Source organism: Anopheles aquasalis, chromosome 2 (genome assembly GCF_943734665.1).
Source record: "Anopheles aquasalis chromosome 2, idAnoAquaMG_Q_19, whole genome shotgun sequence".
Taxonomy (NCBI): Eukaryota; Metazoa; Arthropoda; class Insecta; order Diptera; family Culicidae; genus Anopheles; species Anopheles aquasalis.
In genome coordinates this window covers 38,478,716-38,494,673 of record NC_064877.1, presented here as the reverse complement: position 1 = coordinate 38,494,673, position 15,958 = coordinate 38,478,716, and the positions used below count along the sequence as shown (strand labels likewise).

The 15,958-nt window shown below is 46.8% G+C and overlaps 1 protein-coding gene across 3 annotated transcripts in view; it reads left to right on the top strand.

Moving 5' to 3' along the window:
* The first annotated feature begins 3,716 nt into the window (after positions 1-3,716).
* LOC126571207 (protein kinase shaggy) overlaps positions 3,717-15,958 on the top strand; it is a 41,537-nt gene continuing 29,295 nt past the window's right edge. Inside the window, exons 1-2 of one of the 3 annotated variants that reach the window (XM_050229526.1) lie at positions 3,717-5,009; positions 9,925-10,035. In XM_050229526.1, coding sequence (XP_050085483.1) covers positions 4,064-5,009; positions 9,925-10,035 — 1,057 coding nt within the window. In that variant the 5' untranslated portion in view covers positions 3,717-4,063. Of the gene's footprint in view, positions 5,010-9,924; positions 10,036-14,642; positions 14,932-15,958 lie in introns of those variants that run through there. The other 2 variants (XM_050229525.1, XM_050229524.1) reach the window with 2 other exon arrangements.

Genomic DNA, 15,958 nt, shown 5'->3' with positions numbered 1-15,958 from the left:
ATGGTGGAAAAGTCAGCAGACAGAACCAGGGAACGGTAGCAACATTGAAACGAACATTGAACAATCAAACTGATACTCTTTCGTGGCAGATGGTAACCGTTTCTGGGCGGCTTGTTGAATACAATGAATTTTCACTGAATAACTTGCAAAATTGCAAAGCGTAAAACATATCCTTTCTCATATTTGATGTTACCTCTTATGTTTCTGGCTATCGGTAGAAACTGGGGGCTTTTTTCTTCCATTGCCTTCAATATATGAGAGATAGGTTAATATTTCAGTAATTGAAGAGTAAAACACATCAAAAGGAGGCTTCGTTGGTCGATCCCCAAACCCACAATGGGTTGAATAAGCGCGGCAATCATTCATGCTAAAAAAGATTGAACTGTTTTATGGTAGTACCTTCAACCGCTTTACAACTAACATCGGTCATTGGTCGATAGTCGGTGAGTGCATTAGTCGCATACCTTGAAATCAACCATGTGGTACGGTACCGCTAGGTGAATGGACTAACGATAACGATGAGGCTATTCATCGACGCTTTCATTTGCGCCAGTTGGCGATCATTTTGTATTTTCGGCGCACCAATGTTGTGATAATTTAAAGTGTGTTTCGTGGTGATTTAAAATTTGCCCATATTTCATTACTTTGTTTTATACTTGGGTCATTACTCAATTGCTTATTGTTTTATTATCGGTAACTAATTTAACTCAAATTATTAATTAACCAATTTAAATACAATCAGACACAGTGTTATTGTTATATTGAAACGATGCAACAAATCTACAACATTCGGATGTGCTGCAGTTGCGATTGATGAAGTTATTTGTTTTCCATGCTTTCCACATTCCATTATTAGCGGATGGGCATGGGGAAAACAAAAAACAATGCCGCCCATGTCATTTCGCAAATGGTGGTGCTAAATAGTCGAGGTATCAACCCGTCAACAAGAGGGAGGGTGGTACTATCGTACACTTGGGTTGCTGACGCTGGCATGGCTGCAATTACCACCGCCTCCTCCTTCTGTCATGTACACGCGCCACCCGCCAACTGTGGTCAACTGTGAGAAGAGTTGCCAGTTGCCAACGAGGTGGCGTATTGGGCGTTGCTGCGGTGTTCGCGCGCCCCCTGTGCGGTGGTTGACAAGAATCTGTTCATATGCTGAGGATGGCAGACATTTGGTCTGCCGCTGCGTTACGTCATAATGATATTCTCCTTTAACAAAATATGTTTTTTGTTGATTTTTGAAAGCCCCCCCCCCCCCCCCCCCCCAAAAAAGGGAAAATGCCCAAAATTCCATCCATTTTTCATTTCGTTTCATTTCGTTGATCACGCCCTGCCTTATACTTTATCGTTCTGAAGCACGTCATTGTTTCTTTATTCCCCTTTTTTTTTGGTTCAACCCTCTACGCTGATTTGTAGTTGAAGGATCTCATGATGCTAGTTAGTTTCGCGTGACGATCGGCTAGCATCGCTTGTGCCGGAAGTATCGTTTATTTTTACTTTGGCATTGCAGAGGGCTCCCTTTGGTGTGTCGCCGAAGTCGTTGCATTCCGCGGAGTTCGCTGACACCTCCGCTGCTGCTCGCCTCGCCAGCCAGTTTGTTGTGACGACGTTTCGTTGCGTGTAAGATAGCATTTGAGGAAACTTGAGCCTGACACTGTGGCGCGTTGGGCTTTCCTCCAAACTGCTCAAGAGTGTCGATCAGCTGGTGTGTGTACCTCGCACCAGATTCATTACCAGAGAAAGGGGGAAGAGTCTGTTTCGACTACAGCCGTGTAGGTCGTTCTTCACCTGTTGACAGTAGTCAGCACAGTTGTGTCAGTGTGGAGTCGACCGACAATCCACACGTTATGTTGCAAAGCAGGAGCAAGATCTCTCTTAACCCTCACTGAAGCAATGTGGCGTACGAAAGCTAATCGTGACATTGAAAAGTGCCCCGTTGACAGTAGTTTTCAATCGGCCTTGGTTGTAACACATACAGTTGAGAGCCGTTTCGTCTGTTTCCCAAAAGTATTCTTTGAGTTTCGGTTGATACCGTCAGTTAATCTTGTTCAAATGCATTGCAACTTCAATCAACCGATCGAACTTCAAGCCCATCCAGGCGAGTAAACAGGTGGTTTTTTTTTCATAGATAATTCCGTGGAAATTAGCTTCTTTCCTGTGCCGCTTAACATAGTGCCTTCCTTTTGAAGAGATAGAAAGTGTTTTTTCCGCTAAGAAGTGGATTCCACTTGTGGCGGGTGTATGGCGATTTAAGAGAGTATCATTATCGTTTAAGATTTGATTGACGATCGATTGATTTCGAATGCTCTCGACAGCCTCTTACAACTGCGCTTCAAGTTAATTGTGCCAAATGGGCTGCTGACTTTAAAGGCTGTTTTCGTCCAGCACTTAAGAGATTCGAGAGACTTTTGGTAATTCGTGAGGTAATCTGTGAATACATCTCATAATGTATACTTTTAATATTGTTTTTGCTACAGCTAAAATTAAAGAAGCACCAAAGTACCAAAGTAAGATTAAAGAAGCACCAAAAGGCTGGGTGCATTGTAGTACCTCAGTTCTAGCCTATAAATAACCTTGCAAAAAACATCGGCGTTTATCAATACGATGGAAGTTAAGATAAGCACATGTGCAGCGAACAATGCAATCCATACACCTTCCGGCGACGTACGACAGCAGCAGCATCGTCATCGAGGCCCTTTTGCCTTTTGTGTGCAGTTGCGCCCGATGCACCACCGATGGCGATGCACCAGTCAGCTCCTTCCTCGGCTCTGATAACGTCACCATTATCGAACTCACTCGCTCACCGGCAGCGGGGACAGTAGGAAGGTAAATTTTGTTGAGCGTTAAAGGCAAAATGGCTTCTTGTGCATTGACGACAACGGGCACGTCAAGCAGCTGCGACGCTTTATGTATTTGTGTTCTCATTTAGCGCCAAACCGACGTCAAACCATCAGTGTGCAACCAGAAGTGACTACTAGGGCCGGCCAACACTTGGCCCCCCACATTACGAACCGGTGGCGGTGTGTGGTGGCGAGACCTTCGTTATCCGCTAGCTTTTTTTCTTTTCTTGCACGCCACTGCACAAAGAAGCTCTGCCAAACCTCCTCCTCCTCCTCCTGTCGCTTGTGTCACCGTCTCGTTTGCTCTAGAAGAAGGCATCGCGATTTTATTCCGCGATGAAGCTCACGATGCTCGAGGCGCATTAATCGAATGCAAGGAACAGCAATCGTCCCCGGTACACCCACGATTCGATTCGAGATCGCGCCATTCGCGCACTGAACTTGAACCCATTTCCCCATTTTGCCGTGCACTCTCTACAGTTGATCGCCGAAGAGTGGTGCGCGTTGACACGCGCGGGTTTTGTCTGGCTGTGCAGTCGCGATTACGTTGTCTAGTCCCGTCCCGTCGAGTGGGTAGTTCTTTTATCTTTTGCAGTTGGTTTCCGCGTTAACTTCCGAGAGAACTGTTCTTTTGTTTGGTGAAAAAAGTGATGTTTTCCATCAGTATTTCTCGTGCCCATAGCAGGTTGCGTTAGCCTGGTGCTGATGTGTTTGGATGAAGTGTGTCATTCAGTTAATCGACGACAACTCTTTGTTTTAAGTTCGTTTAATGTACCGTGTAGTGTGTGCGAAGCGGTAATGTGCGTTAAAATGTTCATTGCACAAGTTTTGCCATCTTATTGAAAAGATTTTCTAGGAAGATCCACACAAGTACATGCAAAAATAGCTCGAACTTTTTTTTTTGAGTAACTACCATGCGCTACAGACAAAGGGCGTCCAACTGCTGGTAATTGGCATCTTTTAGTGGCTGTAAATAAGGTTTTCACCGTGTATCAGTGACGTCAAAACGACGACGTGAAGTGCATCATAGCGGAACAGTTTGGTACGGTACCACCGACCAAGAGTGCAAGAGTGAATTAAGCCCCCTCAATTCTATTCCACTTTCCAATCGAGACTCATACAACTGTGTTCCGGTTGTTGTTTTTTGGGTGGGTGAGTGTGATAGCCTTGGCAGTGGCACTAGTACACATTGTCTACGCCATTAGAAGTTCGACGTGAACATGCTTTTCGAGTCGGAATGTGCATTTTTCATGTCCTCGGCCACCGCTACGGCATCGGCTGAGATAGCGACACTGGCAACGACGACCATAACGACGGCGGCAGCAGCAGCAGCAGCATCAGCGTCTGCCGATGGTGGTGGTATCACCGTGACATTACCGGAACCACCGGAAGTAGTTGCGATGGCCGCCCTCTCGCGAGCAGCCATCACAACATCAACTTCACCCAAAATTATCTCTGTAGGCGGCGGCGACCCTGTGGGGTTGATGGCGCATTCTCCGACCACCGCGGACGAACCATCGGTGCCCAAAGAGCATTCGACGACACGAGAACCACCGGTAGAACAACCATCAGTGCCACAGCAGGCACTCAAGGAAGAACCTCAATGTTTAAACCATGACCAACCGGAGCAGCAGCAGCAGCAGCAGCAGCGATCGATGGATAAGCGAAAAAAGCGGCTCAAACCACGGTCAATCACCACCGGAGCGAGCTACGAAATATCTGGCCGAAGTAAAACGGAATCCGACGTCACACCTAAATGCCAGGCGGCAGCAGCACCGTTGGGGGCACCGCTGCTACCATCGCGGGCAAACGGTGGGACCACGAAATCGAAAACCGTTCCCGAAGTGACACCGCGTGCGAAAGTAAAGACCATCACCAAGGCGGCCCTTTCGGCGATTATCTGCAAGCAGCTGATGGCGAGCGGTGGCCAAGGACTCGGGGTCGGCATTGACAAGGATCTGCCGTTTACTAAGCCACCCGTGGCGGTGCGCAAGTCAGCCGCTGTTAGCGGCAGCACCGGTGGTGGTTCGGTTGCAAAAAAATCTTCCACCTCGAACGTCTCGTCCTCCAGCAAGGCTACGGCGACGACGACCACAACGACGACGTACAGTTCCGAATCGTCCGGCGACCCAATGCCCGACCATTTCGCCGATCTGGCGGATGAAAGTTAGTATCCAGCCATTGGCATGCTCTGGAACAACCGTCGAAGATAGAGGACCACGATCGCGACCACGTCATCGACGACAGACCGAATGACCGATTGACAAAAGCTCAGCGACACGAAGATGTTGACGAAAACTCTCTCTCTCTCTCCCTCTCGGTGGAAGGTGGATGCATTTGTAGAACGATCGATCGATTAATCCATTCCCGTGCGCAAGCATCCGGGCTGTACGATGACAAAAGTGACGAATGCCTTGAGGGGCGAGAACTGTTGCTAGACACGCGCGCAACCGATGTAGCGCCCCTTGGCACCCCATTCCTTCTAGTGGTTCACCAAAAATTGAGGTTATCGGTGTGTTTGTGTCTGTTTGTGGGTTTGGCGTGTGTCACGAAACCGCACCGTCTCCACTCCGTGGTTTGCATGGAAGAATGTGCTAACAGTGGATGGTTTTTGCACGAAAGTAAAAACGTATGTTTTGAAACTGTGTTGAAACATCATGGCGCTCATGGAGTAGTGCAGGCAGGCAGTTCCTTGTTTTTCCTGGGGTTTTAGACGTCGTGGCCACACAGGCTCGTAGTTGTCCTCACACTTCCATTGTTTGTAGTTTTTTGAATTCTAGTCCACCGCCCCCAACCATCTCAGCTTTTGTTCCTCCGTGATTCCGCACCACACCAACCATTCGCGGTGTGGCCAGATGGAGTGTTTAATGTTTCGTTTTTTTACTTACTTTTCTTCTGGTGTATCGTGCATGCCAGTCATTTATGTTCGCTTTATGTTTCGGCTGCGACGGGTGGGGGTTCCTTTTGTGGTCGTTAGTGAACTGTTTGATGCTCTTTCCACCGTCTGGGTAATAGCTTTTCACCTTTCCACTGCAACATCCTATAAGGCACGATCCGTATTGTGTTTTGTGCAGAGCCACCCAGAGCAGGAGTCTGGTTGGGATGTCATTTGTGGTTTCTGGTTTCTATCCGCATGTTTCTATGATTGTCTAGAGTTGGTACCACGTGCGGTATAATCAATCACTGTTTCTGAGTGTCCTCTTGTTTTAGTGCCGGTCCAGTTCGATTGTCTGTTCGTCAAGCTCGATCGATGATCACAAATTTGTCTTTTGAATGTGTCACCGAATTATCTGGGCTATTCGTTCATCTCGAAGCCATGCTTAATACAACGACCAGAAACGTGGGTGTTTTAAAGATGTTAGCATTTAGCAAATGTGTGCTATCAAAGCTTAGAGCTGTCTACGCCTTTGTGTGGCGTAGGGTTTACGCTTTTGTGCTTCCTGCCATAGAAGACGATAACGACTTTCTAAACTCATTCGACTCTTGGCACCACCGTTGGTACACATAATAGCACAACCTCATTTTCGTAGTGCTTTCCTTGCAGAGGAGCTTCACCCTAGCTAAGATGATTGCCTTCGAAGATGTCAGAAAAGGCTGCTCCATCGCATCCACGCAAAGGGGATATCTTCTTGTCTCCTGGTTTTCTATTCGTACCAATGAATAGCAAGCAACATTCTCGCGTCTCGCGTTGAAACAAACGCATGCCAGGTGATGGAGAGACACTGTCGACGTGATGTGACTAGGCGGACCCACCGTGCCTCCTACGCATTCTCGCCGGAGGTTAACTGGCTGCTGTTTCTGATTGGCGACGGCGCCGCCACCGCCACCGCCGCCACAAGCTCAAGGACAAGGAGATGAAGGAAGGTGACAGATGACTGTGGCTGTGCGATTTCAGCGCCTCGTGCTCTTGGTATCGCTTCGTCAACTTTTCGTTTATTGACACTCGCAAAAGTGGCTGATAGATCCATCGTGAGGGTAAAATGGGTGGTCTGCGAAAGTGTTAGAATGTATCCTTACATTCTTTCTTTCTCCGACGCCCTACCTCTTTCCTTCATGCGAGCACCACATTCTTGGGAAGTGTGAAAAGAGCGCGTGGATAAGAAGAAGGCCGCGGAGTGGTCGGAGTTGTTTTAATTAAGACGCTGGAATCTATCTTCATTACAGCGACCGGCAACCACACTGCGCTTAAGTTTCGAGTGATGGATTGGACCTGTTCCTTTAACCGTCATCCGATCCAATTATTGATTGCCCTCTAGAACTTTTTCTCGTTTTTGTGTTTAACTCCTCATATCGTATTCGATGGTTGGTTGGGTAATATAATGCACGAACTTGTTTGCTAATATGTTACTATAACATACGTTTAACGAGTTGTCGTCCATTGTAATCGATGTGTTCCTACATGTGCATTCAAAATTAAACCCTTTACATAACTTTGTTTCTTTGTTAAGTTAAACAATTGCAGTAACTTTGGTAGGTCCGACCAATGACAAGACACTCCATTCACACAACTAAACGGTAAAGGAAACGCATAATGACTCTCATTACCATCCATCATGATAATTAAAATGACTCGGAGTCTTACGACTCGTTTTGGATTAAGATTTTGCAAAGAGCATAAAAGATTGTGAAACGCGACACTACAAACCGTACGGCTGGCAGTCGTCATTAGGGATCATAACCTATTAACCGGAAGTAGTGCACCGCACCGGTGGCAACCGAGCACCGTTGCAACCGGATAGATATGATGATAACTCCCATAATCCCCCTAATGCTGAACGCTGATTATCCTCCGCTCGTTGAACCGCGTAACCGTTGGCAATATTAGATTCATTGTTACCTTTGTCACGTTAACATAAAGCACTTCGGCATCATTTCGATTATATTTGGGCCTGTGTTTAGTCATGATGTGCGTTTGGAAATAGTTAATGTTCATTTTTCTGCAAAGCACTTCTCGGATTTACATGTGCTGATGAACTACGTAGAACAATTCGTTAACAACAGACACATGGTTGTGGTTCATCTTCATTCAGTAAGCATAGAAAAGGCCAAGTGTATTTGTGTTGTGTTGGGCAGTGCATGTATTGATAGGCCCGGACCAAAATCTATGCAATGGTATTCATCGTGGAAACAATCGAGCTTATCTGCATTGGTAAGTGTCATGTGTGGCATCACCTGGCGATCAATACCTCCATCGTTGTCTTCATATGTGTTCGTACATTATATTTATCTCTTCATATTAATGGTTGACACTACAAAATGTAGATGATATAGTGGGTACATTCTTTCTATGGATGCTGTCCGTTTTACGTGACACATCGCGCACTGTCTAGGAGTCCTTTGGCTGAATTAGGTTTATGGATCAAGGACTTGGCAAGTAAATTATTCGCCATCTGTCAACCGCTGCCCGAACGAAACCTTTTGACTGGAACATTCTGCCTTCACCGGCGCCTCTCGCTCTCTCGATTAGGTACAGATATTTTGCGAGTACGGGTTTCCGCCAGTATATGGGACGAATAATAGATTACTGAAACTTATCTTGCGCCTGTCCTACTACAACGTGACCATCGCCCAATGTTCACCAAATCCGCTTAAGATGGCTCTCGTTTTTGGAGTCGCGGTCTCGTCGCGAACTGGAGGCGGCGCCTAGAGGTACAAGAGGGAAACCGTGGATTTGGTGTACAGTTTGAATTATTTATCAACGCTTGGCTCCAACGCGCGCTCCTCATGGTCACAGCTACGGTTAGTAGAATGCCACGTTAGGGAGAGGTTAAGCGTGGGGTCGGTCCGGGCCAATGGGATGTTAAATTTCCCTAAGGGAAGAATCCAAGGCTTCTTCGCAGTATTTGTGGCGCCGTTTGCGACCGGCTGAAGAAGCCGGCTTCGCATCTCCTCGAAGTGGCAGTGGGATCGAAGGACTATTGCTAATGTTTAAAAGATGAACGAGGAAAGGAAATCCGCCTTAGGTGGTTCCGAACGCAGATTGTACCTCGACTTCCTCCCGGGAGCTTCCTCTGAGAGCGAAACGGAAACGTCAGGATACCGCTTCCGATTACTACTACCGCTGCCCAGGGGGGAATTGATCTTCTAAGAAGAGTACTCCAAAAATATGCTCCGAATTTGGTGCTGCTTTCTCAGATCTGTACGCGCATATGTTTTACGAGGTACAACTTTCAAGGCCACAGCAGCACGCGGGGTGGCGCGTATTGATTTAGTAGCATTTAGGGCAAGGAAGCGAAGGTTAACCCCCGCAATTGCTTGCTTCCCAGTGCCTCCTTCTCCCAACCCTCCCAATCATCTTATCCAAGTGTTATTTTCTCTTCCACCGGTGATTGCACTCGCGCCTGGTGGTTGAAGTGTAGCCGGCTACTTGAAGTATGGGACTTGAGATGTGAGAAAAAGCGGATGCGCAACACTCACGAAGAAGAGGAGGATCAGCGCAAGACACACCGTCCCATACCATCCATATTCATTTATGCTGCTGACCGCGAAAGCGATCAAAAACGTATTGATGATGATGGTGCAAACGTGCGATAACGGCACCGGCGGAGCATAAATTCTTCGTTTACTCTGTACTCCACCCATTTCGGCGATTATAATGGATCCCAGGGGGCTGGGTGGCGCAAACAAAGCGTTCTTATATGTTACGCAACGGACAGTAAAGCGATTGATTTTCGCCCATTAAAGCATGAGAATTGATGGGTAAACGCAAAAGTACAACAGTTTCCATGGGTTCATGTTTGCAACATATGTTTTCATAATCATTTACTGTCATAAAACGTGTGCTAAAGTTGGTGAAATAGTGTACATTTGTTGTTTTGCAAGTTAATGTCTTTGTATTTGTTTAATGATTTACGTTTTTAAATATTAAGTGCATTGTTGAATCCTCCAACGAAATTGAATGAAGCAAGAATGTCTTATATTTGTTTAAAACTTCTTAAAGTGAATCACTAGAAGGATACTAGGGCAGACGAACGTTCCACTGCCGTGTTGTATGTTGGACAGCAGACGGGTTGCAGGTGAAACACACGGAACAGAAATAATTCTATTTTATTGCTTCGTTACTACTACTTCTTCGCGAAAGTTGGTGCAACTATACCGGGCAACAACCCTCCTGCGGTTCAGCGTGTACGACTGGATGCGGAACAAATCGAACACATGTGCTACGGTATATTCATACACCGGATATCGCCAAGTAAGGAACGAACGGATTCTGCTATGCTGTGTTGGTCACTAATGCGTCATACACATTAAAAGCGCGAACTGCACTCATTCCCTGCTCAGAAATCGTGCCAATGTCGTTGCTGTGTCTATAGCTTTATCAACATTTATGTTGAATCCAACGTTAGACTCATGTTCCTGCGTAGAACATGGCCATTATCAGATCCCGATCGACGAGTACTACTTCACTGACGTATGTCGGCGTGAAAAGTTGTTCAATCGAATGCGTTGCTGCAGGCCGTAACAAAACGATTACGTATTTGCCGAGCATCATGTTCTGAACGCGATAATCGTCTGCAAAAGAGGCCGCGATACGTATGATCTTTTTTAATGCCTCCGCTTTGCATCAAGACGCGAGTCTAGTTTGAAACATGTGCTAACGTAGTCTTATCTCAGTAAATTTTTTATGTACTGTAAAAAAAAAGAACAGGATTTCAACTTAGTGCGCCCACGTGTTGCTAGAGGTTGCGAAGGTCAGGAATAATCTCTTTTTTATGGGCCCTGGTTACTCGGTCGGTTTGATTAAAAAGGCAAGCTAACATATTTTCTTAGTTTAATTCACTTGTTCGTGTCGTAATTTAAAGGAAACTTCATCGAAAATTACTAACTTAAATCAACCATTTGATACATTATTTTATGCCCTAATATTATTTAAGCAAAAGAGGTAGGGAGTGTTATCGAGAGCGAGGGGTTGTTGATTTTGTTAAAAAAATATTAAAAAAAACGACTCAAATTTAACGGCTGAAATTTAAAGCACGAGCGTAATTTGTTGCATAGCTTCAGGGGTTCGAGCAGAACTGCTTGAAATGGAGTCTGTTTATTTCACGCAGTTTCGCGAGCTGAATGTATTTTCGCGGAATGGGTTTGATTTTAGAAGAATTTTTAATACGACAACAATTTAGATACAAGATCATTGAGAATGGAATCCTTTCATGTGTCTTTAGTCGTTAGTACTAGGACGCATTTCAAAGGGAATCACCTAACCGGTCATAGTTTCTTATTCGACTCATCCATGAGCACCAACATACTGAAGACGATTTGCTTTGTTACGGTCGATTCTCGATGCTGAACATGCGCTTATCAGTCATGCAATGTCACCCTAAATTCCCATCTCGTCAATCACGAGGCACACAAAGGCACTGGATGGCTGGACTGGGGCTCATTTACACATCATAATGGGACCATCGTCGGGAGCAAAGGTCTCGGAAGGAGAAGCAGACTGGGGAGGTATCCTTGTTAACTGCGCGCTATTTCCAGTCTCCGATTGGCCGGAACTAGTCTTGGGTGGATCAGTATCGAGAAAGAACCGGACACGATATGGACACAACAAATTAGACGCTATCCTTGGCGAGTGTCCAAACAATTGTCGCCAATGTGCGATCGGTGAGCGATCATTTCGGTGCGACGTGATCATATAGAGCGAAAATAAGTTTCGCATGTCGTGACCGTGTGCCAAAATTATGAAGTAAGTAAAAGACGACGCTACTTTAGGCAACGCCTTCCTTTTTCAATCTACTTTGGTCGGTTGTTTGCCATTATCGTTATCATGGCACATTGGGTGTTTGATTTTTCTGGTTCGGTTCGCTCAGTTGTGCTTATTTCTTTGGCCCTTTTGCTCAAGTTTGAAGCTGTACGAGAGGTACAGGAGTTCCTTTGAAAAAGTAACTATACGAAACTGTCAGAAGCCACGACCGCTTGCCGGTTATAACACCTGATAAGAATAAGAGCTGGTAACGTATTGTCATTGTTCCAACTTTTCATTGTTACAACCACCTATTTGAAACTGGGTTTCAATGTTGAATTCTAATCCTTCTTTTTTGCGTCTCGTACTTGTAATACTTCGTTTTGTGCGCTGAAGACCAGTGAAAGGACATAAAGGTCAAAAGTGCAAAGAGAGAAATCATCGTTTGTGAGAATCAAGCAAACTTTTATTTACGTCATATTTCATTTGAAGTCAATCAACAATTTCGAGCGTTTCTATTTTTTGTGCATCATTTTTAACGTGACATGCATGGTCTATGAGCATTTTGTACTAGAATTTTACTGTTAAAAAGGAATGCTCCCTTGAAAGGTTACGTATGGCTTCCGTGGAATTTCACTAATGAGACGCAATTCATGTTCCATGCAGAGCTGTTCCTTCGCTTCTCGGGGGAAAACTCAACGGCACGATACACACCATGGTTCTGTGCGCGCACCGCCGGTTGACCAAGATGAACTTCAAGTAGCTCTTGAAGAATGAGAAAAGAATCTGCTGACGCTCACGTAATAGTAGCACCGTGCTCTAGGTACTACAGTCGCTCGCGAACACGTACTAAGTGCAGTGGCAGCAGCATCAGCATCAGTTAGTCGATAAAGTTCACGCAACCGTGGCGCAATGACGAAAACCGTAAGGATCCTACGCTCCGCAAACATGTCTTCATGACTGGAGCCAACAGCAGCAGCAGCAGCACCAGCAGTGGCAGCAAGGCTGTCAGCAGTTCCCGATGCTCATGTTGGATGACGATGATGCAGGGATTCATTAGAAGCGGAAGTAGATCAGCGTGCCAACGAAGGACACAGTTTTTCGCTGCTGGTGCTGGTTCTTTCTTTCTGTCTTTTTTGCCTCTTTGTTGGTCGTTTTCTCATCACCAAAAGTTGCGCAATTGTCGTGTCATGTCCGATACCAACAACGATACCCTCTCGCAGGCCATTTTTCACATTTTTGTGTTCTCGGTTAACCACACTGCGGATGACACCGAATGATTTGACCAACGTTCTTTCGCGCATTACGGAATTGCTTTTAAAGTTCGAAAAGGTCATTGTGTACGCGAGTTGCAGAACACCAGAGTAAGGCTCGATTTTACATTTGTTAGTAATGTTTTATTGAAGCAGAAGTGGGATTTAGTCTAAATCTTCTTCCAAAATTCTTCTATAGTACAGATAATATACAATTTCTGATGCGTTTCTTTTTTCATACATTAATGCATATATATATGTAATGCTTGGTATTAGTTTGAATTCTATAAAATAACAATTTTCCCTTTCTCTTTTTTCTCTTTTTAGGTAAGTGTTAACCAAATCAACTGATTACATATGGCTGGCCCAAGCAGCGTACGTACTATAGCTACATTTTATCGTGTTTTCTGGATGATTATGCATTTCACCATCGCCTAAAGCGTTTTAGTTGACATTCTAATGCCATCGATAAGAAGCATAGTGGTCGCTAATTGCTCTGAAACTAGTGCATCATCTGCTGACGATCCAGACTTTTGTTGCAAATATGATCACAGAGTACAGTTCGCATACCTTCTGCACAAAATGGATAGACTTTCCATCCCGCGAGGAGTCCAGCAAACTGCCGCTCCAAAGGTCCAGAAGGTCTAATAAACTGCTCCACCGAGGGGAATGGTGAAATTTGCATTCTCTGCATTCCCAATGAACAACGGAGGCCTGCTGACCGATTCCAAAACCACCCCCCAAGACGGCGGCGGCGGCCGCGGCAGCCGGCAGACTGACCTCGGTCAGCAACTTGTCAGCTGGGAATAGCAAAAACCTATGGAATGGGCTTAGTTTAGTGGTGGCTACCTGCTGAAGGAAGTGGAAACCCCATAGGCAGCTTTCCTCCCCAGTATTGACCCATTTGGTATTCGCTTCACGTCCAACCGAATTTACGACGCGCCTGGCCGGAGGTAATTGACGGACCCAGCAGCCACAGAACGCTTCGGTGAAGGATTTTCCCGTGAAAGTGTAAATCCTTGCCAAGGTCACACTCGTCCATCGGCGTTTCGTCCGTGACCGATGTTGGTTTTTTTTTTGTTGCGCTTATTTTTCTGTTAAGAAAGTCGTGTGGCGTCGTTGCTGACGTCGTCGCGATGGTGGAACCGCGGAATGTAGGTCATTCGTTCGACTAAAGCGCAGAATTGTTCGTCTTTGTCGTGTTGTGTGAGACAACGAATGCAGAGTGCAACTTTCTTCCGACCAGTGCGGCTCTATTAACCATTTTTGTCAAACTGTTGCATAAAACTGCTTCAAAAGTATGCAGTTGCAGAATGTAGGACGTCTGAGATATATCTCTTTACCTTCCGAGCAATCCGCTCGATCGATCGATTACCAATCTAATTTCTTTTTCTTTCCACATTTTAAATTCCTTTCGGCGTAGAAACCGGAACAAATAGTACTCTACCCCGTGGCTAATCCTGTCACAAGAGCACATAGAATTTATTCTCCACAAAACGCTCTTCCGTTCTGTTGGCTTTGACTCTCGTGCCGGGGGTTGGATCCGGTGTTGTTGCCACCCGAAGATTGCTCCCTCGCTCTCTCACTACTTCGTCCTCTCCGTCTCTTGGTTATATGCTCTGGCTCGGGCTCCAAAACCGAACGCAACGTGTAAGGCACTAGGCTCCCTCCCCCCAGAAGCGAATGGTCGGATCTCTTCCGTCGACCCGAACCGAAGGCGACACCATCACGGCGCGAGAGAGAGAGAGATACGGTTGCGTACGTTCCGATCTCCGAGCCGGTTGGTTGGCGCTCCAACTCTGAGCCACAACCGCGCGCTCGCCACGAGGAACATGCGGGAGCTTTCCCGCAGTTACAAAGAAGACACGCGAACGTTTGGAAGTGTTTTTTGTGTGGGGCGCGCACCAAGATCGGTCGGGCGCACCAACAAAACGACACGACAAACGACCGGTGCCCGGGAATTAAACTCCCTTCGCTTAAGTCACTTAAACGGTGTTGCACTTTTTGGTTTTGTTTTTTTTTTGTTGCTGCGGTTGATGCGTTCCGCCGGCGCGCGCCGTCGTTGCTTTCGCCGTTCCGTTCAGTCCGAGTTTGTGCAACGCAGTGAAGTGATATATTTTGTCAGAAAGCGTAACGGAAAACGACGGTACCAATCGTGAGAATCGTTGTCTAGTTTTCCCTCATTATCAGTGGGATCAGTAGGATCGCCTAGGTGGTGGTGGTGGTGGTGGTGGAAAATGATTAAATCCCCCAGAGAGAGACGGCCCAAAGATAGTGCGGTGGTTAATGACGTCCAAACCGAACCAACTGGTGTGCATGGTTGGTGACAGTAGTGCGTATAGCGATGATGATGACGATGACGATGACGATGGTGCAGTGTGTGCGCACACACCCCATTTTGGGTGTGAAGCAAATCGTCAACGTCACGAGCGGGCGCCCGTGCTCCGGCCAAAGGCCTCTTCATCCCCCCAAAGTGTCATTTCCTCCTCCAGTGTGTTGTACGCTCGTTGGTGGACGACGCCTCTCCAGCACGGTCTGCGCTGCTCGTGTGCGTTATCCGGCGCGGCGAACGCAGCAGGAGCAGAGCGCCCGGTTCGCAGGTTTATGTGCCGCGTGCGCCGCTGCGACCAACTGCGACCCCAGTTACCGCGCACTTCTCTCTCTCCCAATCTGTCTCTTCGCGTGCGTGCGTGCGTGCGTGCGTGCCTGTGTTTGTGTAAACGTCTGCATGGACCGCGTGCTGCTCCGGCATCTACTTTCGCACAACATTTCCAGCTCGCCACAGCAAAAATCCCCCCGCGATGCGGTGCTCTCTCTCTCTCTCTCTCTCGTCCCTTGTTCCAGCGTCCCAAAAAGTGTGTGACAATCTGTGGCCGATCGCTGCCCATGCGATTCGCGGCCCACGCTTGTCCGAACAGCAAAAAGGAGACGAAGAAAAGCTCCGAAAACAAAAATCATTATTCTGGCGCATGGGGAGTGTGGTGGTGATGGAGTAGCGACTTGGCTGGCGGCCCGGTTTCTCGCACCGATCGCCGGCACCCGTACCCTGGTGATCCCGGCGATCCGCGATCGCGGCGAGGCGTAGCGTGGCGCCCGAAATGTTCGAGAAGAGTCTGGAAAGAAGAAGGGGCGACAATGTGCGATTGGAAGGCAGAAGGTGGGAAGTACAATTTGTGTGTTGT